Genomic DNA, 20,881 nt, shown 5'->3' with positions numbered 1-20,881 from the left:
CCACGTGTCCCTTGCAAGGAACTTCAGGTTCAAGAGTAGACTCGTGTACAGACTGAATAAATAAGCTTACAAAATTTGCTGTAGGTTCGCAATCGATACCCCTGACAGTCCTCCAGATGAAGAGGCTTGTTTGTTCTCCCAGCAGACATTGATGGGCTAAACACATTAATGTTTCACGGAGTAAAGTTTCAAGACGTGCTCCAATAGCATTAAATATTTCGTCAGTTGAAACAGTTTCTTCTTTCGTTTGTCTTTTTATTTTTTAAAGTATCCCCGTTTGTGACATGTTTTCAATAATGGCTAAGTTGTATTCTTGAGGTATGTTTCCTTCAAAGAACTCTATTATGATCTTTTCCAGGCTGGAATGTACCCGGAGTGCATTTAGGGGATATACTCCACTGAATCAAATTAAACTAATTAAGAAGGGAAATAAATAATTTAGACGTGATAATAAGTTACAGAATACGCGGGTAAGCAACTTATTATTGCATTAAGGGGGCGTATACACCTTCGGAAGTAAAAAAAATTTTTTTTTTTCTTTTTGCTGGACTTTCTTCAATAGTTTAGTGGAAAAAATATTTAAATATCTCTAATACTTTTCGAGTTATGAAGTGAAATGTGAGAATGTGTCAATTAACTTGGCTATTTAAATATGAACAGGACTTATCTTCGATAGATTTGTCTCTCATTTCTCGTAACTTCAATTTTCCAAATCTGTTTCCCTCATAACTTCCATAATATTTTACAAAAATGTATGAAATTTTGCAAATAAGTGTATTTTATACAGGGAAACAAACTCTGTCTTTTACACTGTCTTATCATTTCAAGTTATTTATTAATACTTCTTTATGTAAAAAATAGCAACTTTTACAATTCATGACAAAAACACAAAAAATTTTCTTATTTAAATCATAATACCAATAACCAAAAATGTATTTAAAATAGATTTAAGGACTTTACTAATAGACGGTAGTATATTATGCACACTATTTAAAGGGTGTAATTGATGTTTTGTTATTTGAAGTGTTGTATCAGTGAAGAAGTGTGTTTGTGTCAGTGAAGTTTATAGTGGTAGAGCAAAATATTTGAACAGTGAAATATTTTTGAAGTGTTAGTGAAATCAGGATAGTATCAGTGAAATGTGTCGTAGTTCCAGTGCAGTGAGTGAGTTGACAGCGAAATGAGTGTAGTGCTGAAAGGTACTTGTGCAGGTATGAACATATCATACTCGTGAGTTTTAGTTCAAACTTAGGGTTAAGATACAAATTAGATTTACTTTAAATGTTATTTTAAGTGATCGTGCTTCATTTAATTTAGGATGTTTCTTGTTAATTTTATTATACTATTATTATCATTATTATTATTTATTATTTGTATTAATTATTATTATTATTATTATTATTATTATTATTATTATTAATTGTCATTATTGAGTGTAATTACTTACCATTGCCACATGGTATTTACCCATTTGCAGTATGAATACATACATTATATTGAACCGATAATAGCAGGATTTGTTAGTACACTTATTATGAATGAAGCACACAAGAGAGCATTAAAAATATAAAAAATTTTACAAGATATCAGAGAAAATTTTTATTGAACAAATTGCACTTTCACAATTGAATAATAAAATTACTCTTACTGTTACATTTTTTTAGATTCTAAAAATTGTTTATTAATTAATCTAGTGTGAAATTCATTATGTAGGATGCTATGCATGGACATTTCGCTAGCCCGCGCTACGAGCGTGCTAAACTAGCCTCGGCTATCGACTGATTACTTGTACAGGATTCATATCATATATCGCTAACACTGGTTCATGAATACGAAAAACGTTAGTTCGCTGATCATCCACCGGAAGCCCGCGCTAAGAATGTCTATGAATATGGCCCGTAGAAATTAAATTTTGATTGGAGCATGGGGAACCATTACAAAATTGACATTGGTAACTTGTAAAATTTTGGGGATAGTAGAGACTTTTCAAGGTGCTTTTAGATACTTTTTTGAATGAGTTCATAACCCTGCTTGTTCCTTTCTTTTTTTGTAGACGAAGGTAGAACTAATCCTTGAAACACTGTGAAATCATTACATCACCAAGAATGGAATAGTACATTATGCAACGAGCCTATAATGATAGTAATTAAGAAGCGAGTATGGATGTTTATGAAACGAGCGCAAGCGAGTTTCATAATTTTCATACGAGCTTCTTAATTACCGTTATAGGCGAGTTTCATACGACTTTTTATGCTCGACCATATTTTTAACTTGAAATTATTCAGATGTATACATTTTATTTGTATCTGATAAGATCGGAAGTGACCTTGTTCTAGGTCGTGAATTGTGAGATGTGCGCAGACGCGAAAGTATTGATTTTTTCCGAGGAACAATAATATCGTTGACCTTGATGTAATCCCGTTAAACTTGATATAACCTTGATTATTGAATTCGACATTGAAAAACGAGATGAAAAATTGAATTTATTTGAATATTATTTACAATTAACGCTAATTATTATAGTAACAGAACATAACCTTCTGCGATAGTATTGGATTTCCAGCCTGCGTGACTTTTCGCTAATTCTCTTTCGATTGCATATCCGAGAATAATCGATACTTGCGGTTTTATAACGGTAGAAAGCTGACCTGCCATTGGCTGAACAGTTGTAACCTGAGTCGTCATTGGCTGAAAGACCTGACCTTTAATGAGTAGGTGTACTTTAATGACATGCATTAAAGGTCTGCTACCAGGTGTATAATTACTACATTTCGGCATGGTCGAGCATAAAAAAATTTATAAAATTTTGCATGCAAGTGTATTTCATACAGGGAAACAACTCTGTCTTTTGCACTGTTTTATCATTTCAAGTTATTTATTGATTAACACTTGTTTATGTGAAAAATAATAACTTTTACAAAATTCATGACAAAAAACGCAAAAAATTTTCTTATTTAAGTCATATATTGAACTGGTAATAGAAGGATTTGTTAATACACTCATTATGAATAAAGCACAAAAGAGAGCATTAAAAATATTCAAAATTGTATAAGATATCAGAGAAAATAATTTTCATTGCACAAATTGCACTCTCACAATTCAATAATAATAATTGCTCTTACCATTACATTTTTTTAGATTATAAAAATTGTTTATTAATCTAGAATCACTATACCAAATTCCAGTGTGAAATTCATTATGTAGAAATTAAATTTTGGTTGTCGGAGCACGGAGAATCATTCCAAAATTGACAATGATAACTTGTAAAACTTTAGGGATATTAGTTTGAAATGGAGACTTTTCAAAGTGCTTTTAGAGACTTTTTTTTTAATGAGTTCATAACCCCGCTTGTTCCTTTCTTTTCTGTAGACGAAGGTAGAAATAATCCTCGAAACACTGTGAAATAATTTCATCACCAACAGTGGAAACAAATTTAAACTACATTTGTCTAAATACTTCAACATTGTTTTCTACGATGCCATGTACAATGGGGTCCACCTATGTTTCCAGACTTAATGAACACTCGTCTTGAAACTGTAAACGTCCATATCCAGTAGGCATCATATCAGTGCTAAAAGGTTGGTCCAGAATGACTGTAGATGCGGGGGCAGAATTTCTCGGCCAGCAAGCCGTACGCCTGTCTGGTCGCCGTCTTCACTTTGCCCGCGTGGCTCTGTCTGCCCCACATCTTGACGCCGAAGCTGTCCTTGACGCCCCACATGACGGAGTTCGTCTCCGACGTGTTAAAGAACCGATCCCATCTCCAGGGCGGCACCGGGAAGAAAAGCTTCCTGGAGTGGATCACCACCCCCAGGCACGCGTCTGGAGTCATCAGGGATACCTGCGCAAAACCCACTGCAGCTCAGTTAATTTCACCAAAGGAACCAGAGTTCGACAACTAGGGAATCCTTTAAAATTTTGGATGGTACAGTGATCATAGTCCCCAGCTCCACCTGTCACTCTTATTTCGTTTCATAATCATTATCACCACCATAATCATCATCATAATCGTTATCACCATATTGTAACATTTTCGGGTTTTTGAAGAGTGTCACAGATATAGAACATTCAGTTCCGAACTCCATGCTGAAACGATGCAAAGAAAAAGGAAATCTCTTTTTCAGATAGAGTACATTACCACGAGTTGTTCTTCAGGACCAGTCCAATCCGGATATTCTTCACTAATCCGCTTCTGCTTTCCTCCAGGGGCAGTTTAGCTATTCTCCAAGACAAGTCCAACTCAGTTATTCTCCAGAACCAGTCCAGTTCAGTTACACTCCAGAACTATTTCATTCCAAGTATTCTCCATAAAATGTGCAGTTCAGCTATTCTCCAGGACTATTACAGTTCAAATATTCTCCAGGTTATGTGAAGTCCAGCTATTCTCCAGAATATGTAAAGTGAAGTTATTCTCCAGAACCAGTCTAATCAGTTATACTCCAGAACTATTCCAGTTCAATTATTCTCCAGAATATGTAAAGTGAAGTTATTCTCCAGAACCAGTCTAATCAGTTATACTCCAGAACTATTCCAGTTCAATTATTCTCCAGAATATGTAAAGTGAACTTATTCTCCAGAACCAGTCTAATCAGCTATGCTCCAAAACATTCTAATCAGTTATTCTCCAGAGCCATTCTAAACACTTATTCTCCATAACCATTCCATTCCGGCTATTCTCCAGAATCAGTCTACTCAGTTATTCTCCAGAACCATTCTACTCAGTTATGCTCCAGAACCATTCCAGTCCAGCTATTCTCCGAATTTTTAAAGTGAAGCTATTCTCCAGAACCATTCCATTCCGGCTATTCTCCAGAACCATTCTAATCAGTTATTCTTCAGAACCATTCTACTCAGTTATGATCCAGAACTATTCAAGTCCAGCTATTCTCCAGAATTTTTAAAGTGAAGCTATTCTCCAGAACCAGTCTAATCAGCTATTCTCCAAAACCATTCTAATTAGTTATTCTCCAGAACCATACTAATCAGTTATTCTCCAGAACCATACTAATCAGTTATTCTCCAGAACCCTTCCCATCCAGCTATTCTCCAGAATATGTAAAGTGAAACTATTCTCCAGAACCAGTCTAATCAGCTATTCTCCAAAACCATACTAATCAGTTATTCTCCAGAACCATACTAATCAGTTATTCTCCAGAACCCTTCCCATCCAGCTATTCTCCAGAATATGTAAAGTGAAGCTATTGTCCAGAACCAGTCTAATCAGTTATTCTCCAGAACCATACTAATCAGTTATTCTCCAGAACCATACTAATCAGTTATTCTCCAGAACCATATTAATCAGTTATTCTCCAGAACCATACTAATCAGTTATTCTCCAGAACCATACTAATCAGTTATTCTCCAGAACCATATTAATCAGTTATTCTCCAGAACCATACTAATCAGTTATTCTCCAGAACCATACTAATCAGTTATTCTCCAGAACCATACTAATCAGTTATTCTCCAGAACCCTTCCCATCCAGCTATTCTCCAGAATATGTAAAGTGAAACTATTCTCCAGAACCAGTCTAATCAGCTATTCTCCAAAACCATTCTAATCAGTTATTCTCCAGAACCATACTAATCAGTTATTCTCCAGAACCATATTAATCAGTTATTCTCCAGAACCATACTAATCAGTTATTCTCCAGAACCCTTCCCATCCAGCTATTCTCCAGAATATGTAAAGTGAAGCTATTCTCCAGAACCAGTCTAATCAGCTATTCTCCAAAACCATTCTAATCAGTTATTCTCCAGAACCATACTAATCAGTTATTCTCCAGAACCATACTAATCAGTTATTCTCCAGAACCATACTAATCAGTTATTCTCCAGAACCCTTCCCATCCAGCTATTCTCCAGAATATGTAAAGTGAAACTATTCTCCAGAACCAGTCTAATCAGCTATTCTCCAAAACCATTCTAATCAGTTATTCTCCAGAACCATACTAATCAGTTATTCTCCAGAACCATATTAATCAGTTATTCTCCAGAACCATACTAATCAGTTATTCTCCAGAACCCTTCCCATCCAGCTATTTTCCAGAATATGTAAAGTGAAGCTATTCTCCAGAACCAGTCTAATCAGCTATTCTCCAAAACCATTCTAATCAGTTATTCTCCAGAACCATACTAATCAGTTATTCTCCAGAACCATACTAATCAGTTATTCTCCAGAACCATACTAATCAGTTATTCTCCAGAACTCTTCCCATCCAGCTATTCTCCAGAATATGTAAAGTGAAGCTATTCTCCAGAACCATTCCTGCTCAGCTATTCTTCAGGCAATACTGAACTTAATAAAACAGTTGGCCAGTGGTCGTATAACATTTCCATGGAATGGAAGAAATTGCTATTTTACAAGCAGGAAGTTATCACCATATTGTCATTAATTGGGACCGTGATTTCCAATAATCTGTTCGCTGTTAGAGGAAGCATATATTTCTTTGTAAATATATTTGAACGTGTTGAAATTTTGGGAAAATTACAGTATACGGACACCTCACTGAACAATATCCTAAGCTACTAAAAGAGCAGCTTTGTCTGTGTTCGTGGAATGCGCATCATCGTGCTTACGAAATAGTAATATGCATTACAAGAGCGGTATATTGAAGTTTTCATGCTCGAGGAAAAGTTTGAAAAAGCGAAACGTAGTTGAGCTTTTTTAATTTCCGGGAATTGAAAGAAAACATACCGCTCGTGTATCGTACATTATTTTGTGCGAAAATCGTTTATTACATACATGAAAGAGGAATTTCTAATTAGCTGCAATGAAATCTCCATCTTGGTTTCTGTTCAATGACTGAAAATTTGCAAAACAAAAATATCTATCTTCAACATTGTTGCTTTAAAATGTTTTCTGCGCTTACTATACTCCAGCAGGCCGTGATATACGTCTGTCTTTTTTCCCCCCAGTCTATAAATGCGAACTTAAAACAAACGGCTTCCTTAATGTTACATGCATCACGAATGCAGTAACTTTAGTGGAGTTGTAGACTTTACTTAATTTTTGCAAATATTTGAAAACAATAATTAACAGTGCAATTTAGGTGAAATTGCAGTGGTAAGTTTCCAATTTATAATTACTACTATGTTAAACGTCTCTAAAAATAATATGTTAAAAGCCTAAAGCAGTAAAATCAATATGTCACTTAAGCGGTAAGAAGAGGGAAATTGTTATGTGTGTTAGGTTGGGAATACTGAATGCGGAATTTTAGACTTTCCGCGGATTGGTTTTGTGCGGAAACCAAGCAAATTTGCCGTCATTGAACAGAAACCAAGATGGAGATTTCATTGCAACTAATTATAAATTCGTCTTTCAGGTATGTAATAAACGATCTTCGCACAAAATAATGTACGATACATGGGCGGTATGTTTGTTTTCATGTTCTCGAAAGCTCAACTACGTTTCGCTTTTTCAATCTTTTCCTCGAACATGAAAACATCAACATACCGCTCTTGTAACGCATATTGCTATTTTCATTATTCGCACATAAGCGCTGATAGAGCAGACAGTGTAGTATAACATGCGATCCGCAGGCAGTTGTTTTTCTGAAGCAAAGGCTTCTGTTGCCATAGTTACCACAGCTTACTACGGTAATAACACCAGGATCTGAGTCAAGACCTGCCCAATAAGACAAATATTTCATTATAATGTATCGTTAATGAGAAAGGAAGCAATATATTATTTTGTGTGTTTAAGGTATGTAATGGTTTCTGGCTCCAACCAGTCGAAATGTATATTTCGTTTGTCACGACTCTTACTAATAATCACAGACAAACAGATTAGAATATCTCCAATTCAATGTCTACTGTCGAAAAATTACTCTAATTGTAAGCGAATGTTATTCCCACTGGCGCCAAAAACTGGAACTACATCTCATGTTACACGCTCCGATAGGTATTAGAAGGCGTCCATTCACTTTTTTTTTTTCATATTATTCCCCAAACTAAGAGTGAGTAATGATTTATCACTTAAAATGAAACGTTTAAGCAATACACGCACCACATAATATCGTTTTTATTTTAACATATGCGTATGAACATAATGGTTGAATATTAAACTGAAAACAATTGACAACACATTTCCTCTGCTACCCGATCTCTTCACATCAATAGTAAAATATAACAGGATCCCCAACATCTAATCACTGACCAGCTGAACAAAAGTGGCTTATGACTACTTTGTCTCCAACTTAGATTCTAATTCGAATATATAGAAACACGATTTCATATTTAATTAATAACAGGCCTACCAATGTAATCGGTAAATTCTGTAAATAATGAGTACTCTTAATATCTGTTTAATATTGGTAGATTCAGACTCCAAAGCAGCTATTCTATCAATAGTCTCTAAACACACACCTTCATCTCAAACAGCAGAAATAACTAAAATGCTCTCTCAATTAATATCACTCAATAAAAGAATTGTATTCCAATGTATACCATCCCATTGTGGAATCCTGGGAAACGAGAATGCGGATGCTTTAGCAAAGAAGGGCAGCACTGCTACTTACAGACCTGTTACTAAATCTACGTATTACTCTGTGAAGAGATTTATTAAATCTACATACTTAGACTTCAACAAACAAAATTTGATAACACAATCTCAAGGGAAAAAATGGAACTCTCTGCATCATAATCCACAGTTAATTCCCGATTTACCACGAAAATCGTCTGTAGCTGCATTTAGATTGGCAACAGGCCATGATTGTTTGGCCAAACACCTGCATAGAATTGGAATATATCAGTCCCCTAACTGCCCATTGTGCAACTCAAACCAAGAAATGTATTCGGAACACCTCAAAATCTGTGCTTCAGTGGCTGGTCATGATAATATCTTTGAAAAATATTGGAGTGCAAGAGGTGAGATGACTTCATTGTCAAACGCCTGGCATTAGAAAACAACAACATATTAGTAGATTGGCAATACCATAACTAGTTTTCCATTGCAACACAGCAACGCTCCGGTCCAAAAAGCGGCAAAGTGACGAACTTCCACGATAATTAACCTTCCATCATAAGAGTTAGGAATATGTCCTCATAGGTAAGAAATTATGCTACGTCACGTTAGTACGAAACTAGCGAAAACTCGTGGTTTAAAAGTTTCAAAAACAGAGGCAGCACTCACCCTGTCCACGCCGCACGTGTCCTTGAAGGTGCTAGTCACGAGTTCGGAACCATTTCGGCTCAGAACGACGTTCTCTCGGAGGTCCGTCGCGATGTTGAGAATGAGGAGATTGGAGATGAGCTGGCCCACGCGCTGGTAGTCCACCCGCAACACATTGGAGCTCAGCAGGTCGTTCCAGTCTTCGCACACGAAGTTCGGCTCCAGGATCTCCATTGATCTGAGCAGCAGAAAGCGGCACTTATTGCTGCTTCTTAAGACGAGGCATTTATGCGTGTTTCTAACAGAATTCCTTTTGGGAAGTTATGTGAAATGATGAGTTACGTATACGGTAGTATTGTGTGTGACATTGGCGATAACAATGATAGTTGTAGTAGTTGGCAGTGGTGATGGTATTGGTGGTAGAGGCAAGTGATAAAGGTTCAGTCACCAAAAACCTATTTTTTCCTCAGGTATATGATCGACTGAAATGCAAAATTTACTCTCCAAACTTTATTAGTACACAATTTATATCAGGTCATGGTAAATTTGGAGCTTATTTTGAACGATTCAAAATTAAGACCGGAGAAGAATCGATGTGCTCGTGTGGAGATATTCAGTCGGTTGAACATCTACTGTTTGAATGTCCTATATTTTACATGCAAAGACAATACCTTACTGTCCATGCTCTAAACTGTAAAATAACCTATGAGTAACCAATATGCACTGTTTTTCAAAAGCACTGTTGCTACAAACGTTTCGTCAAATTCATACATCTTATATATTCAAGGTTATAATTTCATCTTTATCATCATGATAATCCGAAACATGTATTAGACTAGATGGTCTGTTAAGGTCTCACGTCAGTCCAACTCTTAGCAGGGCGACCAACAAATTTTCTTTCACGAGGAGCGTACTGCAGGATTTGTTTCGGTATCAGTGTTCTATCCATCCTTTTGAAATGGTTAATATATTGTAATATTGATTCGACTTTTAGTTATTTCAGGATATCATTATTTCTCTCGCGGTTCCATTTTGTGTCTCATGAAGTCAATCTCGGCAGCGATTAAAACTGTCGGGCAAGAGTTCCTTTTTTTTTAACTGCGATTCGTGTATAACTCTAAATAAATTATGGTTTTAAAATTGTATCTATTATGCATTCTGTTTTTATAAATTTGGTAAATTTATTTTGTATATCAAAGTCATGTGTAAGTGATAATGAATGTCCAAGGTATTTAATATTGTTCATCCTTTCCAATTATCTGTTACTGACGTACATCTTGCTGTGTATATATATATATATATATATATATATATATATATATATATATATACATATAGAGTGTTAGTTGGGAGACCGGAGGGAAAAAGACCTTTAGGGAGGCCGAGACGTAAGTGGGAGGATAATATTAAAATGGATTTGAGGGAGGTGGGATATGATGATAGAGACTGGATTAATCTTGCTCAGGATAGGGACCGCTGGCGGGCTTATGTGAGGGCGGCAATGAACCTTCGGGTTCCTTAAAAGCCATTTGTAAGTAAATGTAAGTAAGTAAGTATATATATATATATATATACATATATAATATATATATATGTATCTGTGTGTGAGTGTATGTATGTATGTATGTATACATGTGTATATTTATAAATATATGTCTACATGTTGTTATACATGTCTACAAATGTACATATTTTTGCGAAATGTCTTAATATGATCTACAAGTTCAACATGTCTATTCATGTTAAATTCTCTAGGTATTTCGATTATAATTTCAAGCCTTCAATCAAATTAATGTTTATTCACCGTATGTATCTATATGTTATGTCTCTACATACGTAAGTATGCATGTATGTATGTATGTATGTATGTATGTATGCATGCGTGTGTGTATGTATGTATGTATGCATGCGTGTGTGTATGTATGTATGTATGTATGCATGCGTGTGTGTATGTATGTATGTATGTATGTATGCATGCGTGTGTGTATGTATGTATGTATGTATGTATGCATGCGTGTATGTATGTATGTATGCATGCGTGTGTGTATGTATGTATGTATGTATGTATGCATGCGTGTGTGTATGTATGTATGTATGTATGCATGCGTGTATGTATGTATGTATGTATGCATGCGTGTGTGTATGTATGTATGTATGTATGCATGCGTGTGTGTATGTATGTATGTATGTATGCATGCGTGTGTGTATGTATGTATGTATGTATGCATGCGTGTATGTATGTATGTATGTATGTATGTATGTATGTATGCATGCGTGTGTGTATGTATGTATGTATGTATGTATGTATGTATGTATGTATGCATGCGTGTGTGTATGTATGTATGTATGTATGTATGTATGTATGTATGCATGCATGTGTGTATGTATGTATGTATGTATGAATGTATGAATGTATGTATGTATGCATGTGTGTATGTATGTATGTATGTATGTATGTATGTATGTATGTATGTATGCATGTGTGTATGTATGTATGTATGTATGTATGCATGTGTGTATGTATGTATGTATGTATGCATGTGTGTATGTATGTATGTATGTATGCATGTGTGTATGTATGAATGTATGTATGTATGTATGTATGCATGTGTGTATGTATGTATGTATGTATGCATGTGTGTATGTATGTATGTATGTATGCATGTGTGTATGTATGAATGTATGTATGTATGTATGTATGCATGTGTGTATGTATGTATGCATGTGTGTATGTATGTATGTATGCATGTGTGTATGTATGTATGTATGCATGTGTGTATGTATGTATGAATGTATGTATGTATGTATGTATGAATGTGTGTATGTATGTATGTATGTATGTATGCATGCATGTGTGTATGTATGTATGCATGTGTGTATGTATGTATGCATGTGTGTATGTATGTATGTATGCATGTGTGTATGTATGTATGTATGCATGTGTGTATGTATGTATGTATGCATGTGTGTATGTATGTATGAATGTATGTATGTATGTATGAATGTGTGTATGTATGTATGTATGTATGTATGCATGCATGTGTGTATGTATGTATGCATGTGTGTATGTATGTATGCATGTGTGTATGTATGTATGTATGCATGTGTGTATGTATGTATGTATGTATGTATGTATGTATGTATGTATGTATGTATGCATGCATGTGTGTATGTATGTATGCATGTGTGTATGTATGTATGTATGCATGTGTGTATGTATGTATGTATGCATGTGTGTATGTATGTATGTATGTATGTATGTATGTGTGTATGTATGTATGAATGTGTGTATGTATGTATGTATGTATGCATGTGTGTATGTATGTATGTATGCATGTGTGTATGTATGTATGTATGCATGTGTGTATGTATGTATGTATGCATGTGTGTATGTATGTGTGAATGTATGTATGTATGTATGAATGTGTGTATGTATGTATGTATGTATGTATGTATGTATGTATGTATGTATGTGTGTATGTATGTATGTATGCATGTGTGTATGTATGTGTGAATGTATGTATGTATGTATGAATGTGTGTATGTATGTATGTATGTATGTATGTATGTATGCATGTGTGTATGTATGTATGTATGTATGTATGTATGTATGTATGTATGCATGTGTGTATGTATGTATGTATGCATGTGTGTATGTATGTATGTATGTATGCATGCATGTGTGTATGTATGTATGTATGTATGTATGCATGTGTGTATGTATGTATGCATGTGTGTATGTGTGTATATTAGTGAAGTGTCATAATATTATCTATAAGTGCAACATGCTATTCATGTTAAATTCTCTATGTTTTTCGACTGTAATTTGAAGGCATTAATCTAATTAATTTATATATGTTACACTCTTACAAGTGTATATTTATTGTATGGTAGTCTGTAAGTTTCAATTTGTTATGATTAGTTTAAAATATAACCCTAATATACTATATGTAAAATAGGGTTTATAAATATGGAATAAATACTACTACTGCTAGTAGTGTTAGGGTTGGTGGTATTATGATGTGAGGCGAAAAAACGGCGGGTTACTGTCGGCCTGCTTGCGCGGTTTAGTAGATCCTCAGTCGCCATATAGCATTCGCTGTAGTCACAAGCCGCGTTACAAAAGTCTTGATTCTTCAAGTGTACAAAGTTAGTTTTTAAAGTTTAGTGATTATTGTGTATTTAGGTAATGCCTAGCAACAAATTGTCATTGCGTGAAGGTGTGTATACGTACATAAAAGACAGAAGGTCGTGTGCGTAAACAAGACGTAAATTTCGAATAAATTTTCCAAACAGACCTGTGCCTTCTGCCGAAACAATCGGAAGACTCGCTAAAAGATTTAAAGAAACAGGATATATACGGGAAGAAATCGAGGGTATCAATGATGTGGAACTTCAGAGTGTTGTTCAGTCGTTTATCGGAAGATATCAGTTGTGTGTGGCGGCAAATGGGGGCCATTTTCAGGAACAACTGTGAGGATGGTAAGTCCAAATTATTGAACAGTATTGTAGAAGTGCCGGAGAAATGGTTACGCGCACGCCGAAAACCACGCTAGCAGTATCCGCTGTTTTTTCGCCTCACGTCATAATAATGTATTTTTGGAAGCAGTAGTGGTAGTCGTATTATAAGTTGTAGTGGTGGATTTGTTAGCAGTAGTGGTTGTATTGCTAGTACCGGCACCAATTCTAATAGTTAGTACATAGTAGAGGTAGTATTATAGTGTCTGTAATAGTAGTATTGGTGGTATTATTAGCAGTGGTTGAGGTACTGTAGGTAGTCATAGTACAGGGTGTTGAAATTCTTAGTGGCGATGGTAATAGTATTGTTGCTAGTAGTAGTAGTAGTAGCAGCAGCAGAAATAAGGGCTGGATAGTAGAAGAAGAAATCTCCTGTCTAGCTGAAAATGGGTCAACGAGACGAGTAGATATTTTAGCGTACAATGCTGACACTAAACAGGGCATCATTGTTGACCCCACGATACGTTTTGAAGTAGGATGTCATCAGTCAGCCGAGGTCCACCTTGAGAAGAAGTCGATCTATGAGCCTACAGTCAAGTGTTTCAAGCTGAAATATGCATTAATTCACGTTGAGGTATTCGGCTTGCTCATAGGTGCTCGAGGGACTATACCGGCTTTTTTCGAAGAATTTCGACGGCAGTTTGCTCTGCCAACATCTCTGAGGATTGACATTGTGATAATTGTGTTTAAAAAATCCTGCCAAATCCTAATTAATCACATGGTGCCACATTAATAGCAATTGTAATGTTTCACGCTCTTTTCTTTGTTTCCGTTTTTTTTAATTTAATATCTATGTTTACATATGTATAATAATTTTTTGAGGATATACTGAGTCCGTAAGGGCTACCCTCAATGGGGGGCAGCAGCAGCAGCAGCAGCAGTAGTAGTAGTAGTAGTAGTAGTGGTGGTGGTAGTGGTGGTAGTGGTGGTAGTAGTGGTGGTAGTAGTAGTGGTAGTGGTAGTGGTAGTGGTAGTAGTAGTAGTGGTAGTGGTAGTAGTAGTAGTAGTGGTAGTGGTAGTGGTAGTGGTAGTAGTAGTAGTGGTAGTGGTAGTGGTAGTAGTAGTAGTAGTAGTGGTAGTAGTGGTAGTAGTAGTAGTAGTGGTAATATTAGTAGTAGTAGTGGTAGTGGTAGTAGTGGTAGTAGTAGTAGTGGTAATGGTAGTAGTAGTAGTGGTAGTGGTAGTAGTGGTAGTAGTAGTAGTGGTAGTAGTGTTAGTAGTAGTAGTAGTGGTAGTAGTAGTAGTGGTAGTGGTAGTAGTGGTAGTAGTAGTAGTAGTAGTAGTGGTAGTAGTAGTAGTAGTGGTAGTAGTAGTAGTATTAGTGGTAGTAGTAGTAGTAGTGGTAGTAGTAGTAGTAGTGGTAGTAGTGGTGGTAGTAGTAGTAGTAGTAGTAGTGGTAGTGGTAGTAGTGGTAGTAGTAGTAGTAGTAGTGGTAGTAGTAGTAGTAGTGGTAGTAGTAGTAGTAGTGGTAGTAGTAGTAGTGGTGGTAGTAGTAGTAGTAGTAGTAGTGGTAGTAGTAGTAGTAGTAGTGGTAGTAGTAGTAGTAGTGGTAGTAGTAGTAGTGGTAGTAGTAGTAGTAGTGGTAGTAGTAGTAGTAGTGGTAGTAGTGGTAGTGGTAGTAGTAGTAATGGTAGTGGTAGTAGTGGTAGTAGTGGTAGTGGTAGTAGTAGTAGTAGTAGTAGTGGTAGTAGTAGTAGTAGTAGTGGTAGTGGTAGTAGTAGTAGTAGTAGTAGTAGTAGTGGTAGTAGTAGTGGTAGTGGTGGTAGTGGTAGTAGTAGTAGTAGTAGTGGTAGTAGTAGTAGTAATGGTAGTGGTAGTAGTGGTAGTAGTAGTAGTGGTAGTAGTAGTAGTGGTAGTAGTAGTAGTAGTAGTGGTAGTGGTAGTAGTGGTAGTAGTAGTAGTACTAGTAGTAGTAGTAGTGGTAGTGGTAGTAGTGGTAGTAGTAGTGGTAGTGGTAGTAGTAGTAGTAGTAGTGGTAGTAGTGGTAGTGGTAGTAGTAGTAGTACTAGTAGTAGTAGTAGTAGTACTAGTAGTAGTAGTAGTAGTAGTAGTAGTAGTAGCAGTAGTGACAGTAGACGTTCTAAAATACCAATTTTCTACAATATTTTTGTCGGGAATTGAAAAGTGCGATCCCAAAACTCGCTCAGTCCATTTGTCCATTTATACACACGTATTATTTTTTTTACAATCTCTTAAGAAATTGGGAATATTGCAAGACATTGTCTGCAAAATGTTGTATGTATTATAATTTACTTACTTAATGACGACGATATCCAGGTCCAGACACGTGCCCCCGTACTTCCATAGCAGAAGGAAACGAATGACGTCACTGGAATGATCCTGCGACCAACTTGGATTGCGAAAAGCGGATTCATAATCCCATTTTTCGAGCGGAGTGCCAGACACAAGATGTTTCATATCGAAGTTCCAGAACCTGACGTTCCGGTAAGCGACCAGGTGCTTGATGGTTTTGCTCTTGTCGTACTTGATGGGGCAGCTGTGGACGAGGTACACCTCGGAGCTGGGGTTCATCTTGGCAGCGGACTCCACGGAGCATGCCTGGCGCTGGGTCAGAGCCTGACGGCCAGGCTTGTTCGCGAGGCACGAGGCTTCCACGAAGTAGATGTTGGAGTCCCCGTGCACTGGCTCACCTGCAACACAGGATGAACACCAACCAATTTATAGGAACTGATACACTAACAGACTTCAGTTCACCGACCGCCTTCAAATTATGTGACTTACTTACTTACTGGCTTTTAAGGAACCCTGAGGTTCATTGCCGCCCTCACATAAGCCCGCCATTCGTCCCTATCCTGAGCAAGATCAATCCAGTCTCTACCATCATGTCCCATCTCACTCAAATCCATTTTAATATTATCCTCCCATCTACGTCTCGGCCTCCCCAAAGGTCTTTTTCCCTCCGGCCTCCCAACTAACACTATATATGCACTTCTGGATTCGCCCATACGTGCTACATGCCCTGCCCATCTCAAACGTCTGGATTTAATGTTCCTAATTATGTCAGGTGAAGAATACAATGCGTGCAGTTCTGTGTTGTGTAACTTTCTCCATTCTCCTGTAACTTTATCCCTCTTAGCCCCAAATATTTTCCTAAGCAACTTATTCTCAAACACCCTTAACCTATGTTCCTCTCTCAAAGTGAGAGTCCAAGTTTCACAACCATAAAGAACAACCGGTAATATAACTGTTTTATAAATTCTAACTTTCAGATTTTTTGACAGCAGACTGGATGACAAAAGCTTCTGAACCGAATAATAACACGCATTTCCCATATTTATTCTGTGTTTAATTTCCTCCCGAGTATCATTTATATTTGTTACTGTTCCTCCCAGGTATTTGAATTTTTCCACCTCTTCAAACGATGAATTTTCAATTTTTATATTTTCATTTCGTACAATATACTCGTCACGAAACATAATCATATACTTTCTCTTTTCGGGATTTACTTCCAAATCTATTTCTTTACATGCTTCAAGTAAAATTCCCGTATTTTCCCTAATCGTTTGTGGATTTTCTCCTAACATATTCACGTCATCCGCATAGACAAGCAGCTGATGTAAGCCGTTCAATTCCAAACCCTCTCTGTTATCCTGGACTTTCCTAATAGCATACTCTAGAGCGAAGTTAAAAAGTAAAGGTGATAGTGCATCTCCTTGCTTTAGTCCGCAGTGAATTGGATATTAATTGCACAAATTTGTATAGCTTAATGAAAGTATGCTACTTTGTATTGTATATATTTGTATAGTTTTGGCCGATGAGTTGTATATGCTTTAAATTGAATAGTAATCTATATAGCTCTACTGATAAATTGTCTGTGTTTGTAATTTGAAGTAGTTTGCATGATATGTATTATCAATTTCTGTATATCACAACTGGTTGAAATTACTGAGTGAAATTACTATAGCACCTAACTGACTTTGCTACAGTACGGCACTTGATTCACTTCCTGTAGCACCCGACTGACTTTGTTATAGTATCTGGCTTCACTGTAGTACCCGATTTTACTGTAGCACTGGAATGACTGCTGTAACATCTACCTGATACTTGTTACAGCAAAAGAATCATTCTGACTTTACTGTAAGAGCTGACTTTACTAAAGCACTTGATTGCTAATAATACCTGACTTACTTTACTATGGAACCTGAATGGTTGTATAGTAGCACCTGACTGATTTTACTGCAGCAACAGAAAGACTCAACTATAGAATCTGCTAACTTTACTGTAACACCTCACGGACTTTAATATAGCACCTGAATAGTTTTACAGTAGCATTTGACTTAGTTTACTACAGCAACAGAATGACTTTACAGTAACATCTGCCTCACTTTACTACAGCAACAGAATGACTTCACTGTGACACCTGAATGGTTTTACAGCAGCATCTGATTTACCTTACTACAGCACCTGACTAACTTTTCTAAGCAAAAGAATTACTTTAATTAACACCTGCCTGACTTTACTATAGCAACAGAATGACTTTACATTAACATTACTTTACTACAGCAACAGAATGACTTTACTGTGACACCTGAATGGTTTTACAGCAGCATCTGATTTACCTTACTACAGCACCTGACTAACTTTTCTAAGCAAAAGAATTACTTTAATTAACACCTGCCTGACTTTACTATAGCAACAGAATGACTTTACATTAACATTACTTTACTACAGCAACAGAATGACTTTACTGTGACACCTGAATGGTTTTACAGCAGCATCTGATTTACCTTACTACAGCACCTGACTAACTTTTCTAAGCAAAAGAATTACTTTAATTAACATCTGCCTCACTTTACTACAGCAACAGAATGACTTCACTGTGACACCTGAATGGTTTTACAGCAACTTCTGATTTACCTTACTACAGCACCTGAATAACTTTTCTAAGCAAAAGAATTACTTTAATTAACACCTGCCTGACTTTACTATAGCAACAGAATGACTTTACATTAACATCACTTTACTACAGCAACAGAATTACTTTACTGTGACACCTGAATGGTTTTACAGCAGCATCTGATTTACCTTACTACAGCACCTGACTAACTTTTCTAAGCAAAAGAATTACTTTAATTAACATCTGCCTCACTTTACTACAGCAACAGAATGACTTCACTGTGACACCTGAATGGTTTTACAGCAGCGTCTGATTTACCTTACTACAGCACCTGACTAACTTTTCTAAGCAAAAGAATTACTTTAATTAACACCTGCCTGACTTTACTATAGCAACAGAATGACTTTACATTAACATCACTTTACTACAGCAACAGAATGACTTTACTGTGACACCTGAATGGTTTTACAGCAGCATCTGACTTACCTTACTACAGCACCTGACTAACTTTTCTAAGCAAAAGAATGACTTTAATTAACACCTGCCTGACTTTACTATAGCAACAGAATGACTTTACATTAACATCACTTTACTACAGCAACAGAATGACTTTACTGTGACACCTGAATGGTTTTACAGCAGCATCTGACTTACCTTACTACAGCACCTGACTAACTTTTCTAAGCAAAAGAATTACTTTAATTAACACCTGCCTGACTTTACTATAGCAACAGTTAGAATAATTTTACAGTAACACCTGCCTGGCTTTACTACAGCAACAGTTAGAATGACTTCACTGTGACATCTGAATGGTTTTACAGCAGCATCTGATTTACTTTACTACAGCACCTGACTAACTTTTCTAAGCAAAAGAATGACTTTAATTAACACCTGCCTGGCTTTACTACAGCAACAGTTAGAATGACTTCACTGTGACATCTGAATGGTTTTACAGCAGCATCTGATTTACTTTACTACAGCACCTGACTAACTTTTCTAAGCAAAAGAATGACTTTAATTAACACCTGCCTGACTTTACTATAGCAACAGTTAGAATGACTTCACTGTGACACCTGAATGGTTTTACAGCAGCATCTGATTTACCTTACTACAGCACCTGACTAACTTTTCTAAGCAAAAGAATTACTTTAATTAACATCTGCCTCACTTTACTACAGCAACAGAATGACTTCACTGTGACACCTGAATGGTTTTACAGCAGCGTCTGATTTACCTTACTACAGCACCTGACTAACTTTTCTAAGCAAAAGAATTACTTTAATTAACATCTGCCTCACTTTACTACAACAACAGAATGACTTCACTGTGACACCTGAATGGTTTTACAGCAGCATCTGACTTACCTTACTACAGCACCTGAATAACTTTTCTATGCAAAAGAATTACTTTAATTAACACCTGCCTGACTTTACTATAGCAACAGAATGACTTTACATTAACATCACTTTACTACAGCAACAGAATGACTTTACTTTAACACCTGAATGGTTTTACAGCAGCATCTGACTTACCTTACTACAGCACCTGACTAACTTTTCTAAGCAAAAGAATGACTTTAATTAACACCTGCCTGACTTTACTATAGCAACAGTTAGAATGATTTTACAGTAACATCTGCCTGACTTTACTACAGCAACAGAATGACTTCACTGTGACACCTGAATGGTTTTACAGCAGCATCTGATTTACTTTACTACAGCACCTGACTAACTTTTCTAAGCAAAAGAATGACTTTAATTAACACCTGCCTGACTTTACTACACCAACAGAATGACTTCACTGTGACACCTGAATGGTTTTACAGCAGCATCTGATTTACTTTACTACAGCACCTGACTACTTTACAACAACATAATAACTGTGATATAGCACCTGACTGACTAAACTACAACACCTGAATAGCTTTTTACAGTAGCAGCTGTCTGACTTGATTTAAAGTCTGTAGTGTCGTACCAGTGCGAATCACGTTCTTCTTCTTCTCCGTGTGTTTTTGCTGCTTGAGCTCGCTCTGGAGGTGGAGGGCGGACTTGAGTACACGTTCGTAGGCCCTGCGGTCACCGCTGGGGGGCGTGAGCGTCAGTGCGGCGTGACGGCGTCCCGGTGCCGTCCATCGCCACAGAAGCAGCCCGACCACGACCAGGACGAGCAACTTGCACACGACGGCTAATACCGCAGCCCGCATCACATCTCAGAGAACTGCAAGACCTGGATGCTGAAGCAGAGAATGTGGTTCATTGGATTTTTTCATAAGTAGAATAACGAAAATGTATTTTTCTACAAAAGTGTAGGAAGACAGCATTTCCGACAAGAAAACTGGCACTGAACGTACGTTTATTTACATTGACTGAGGAAGTAAACTAACATCCCTACTAC

The 20,881-nt window shown here is 36.6% G+C and overlaps 1 protein-coding gene across 3 annotated transcripts in view; it reads right to left on the bottom strand.

Moving 5' to 3' along the window:
- Nucleotides 1–2,843: 2,843 nt before the first annotated feature.
- LOC138702103 (lactosylceramide 4-alpha-galactosyltransferase-like) overlaps nt 2,844–20,881 on the bottom strand; it is a 209,972-nt gene continuing 191,934 nt past the window's right edge. For 2 of the 3 annotated variants that reach the window (XM_069829674.1, XM_069829675.1), the window contains 4 exons: nt 20,462–20,720; nt 15,887–16,280; nt 9,133–9,349; nt 2,844–3,841 (listed from right to left, as the gene is read on the bottom strand). In XM_069829674.1, the coding sequence (XP_069685775.1) occupies nt 3,572–3,841; nt 9,133–9,349; nt 15,887–16,280; nt 20,462–20,690 (1,110 nt within the window). In that variant the 5' untranslated portion in view covers nt 20,691–20,720 and the 3' untranslated portion in view covers nt 2,844–3,571. The remainder of the gene's footprint in view (nt 3,842–9,132; nt 9,350–15,886; nt 16,281–20,461; nt 20,721–20,881) is intronic. The other variant, XM_069829673.1, reaches the window with a different exon arrangement.

Source organism: Periplaneta americana, chromosome 6 (genome assembly GCF_040183065.1).
Source record: "Periplaneta americana isolate PAMFEO1 chromosome 6, P.americana_PAMFEO1_priV1, whole genome shotgun sequence".
NCBI classification, from domain to species: domain Eukaryota; kingdom Metazoa; phylum Arthropoda; class Insecta; order Blattodea; family Blattidae; genus Periplaneta; species Periplaneta americana.
The sequence above is the reverse complement of the archived record's forward strand: the minus strand, read 5'-3'. Positions and strand labels throughout refer to the sequence as shown.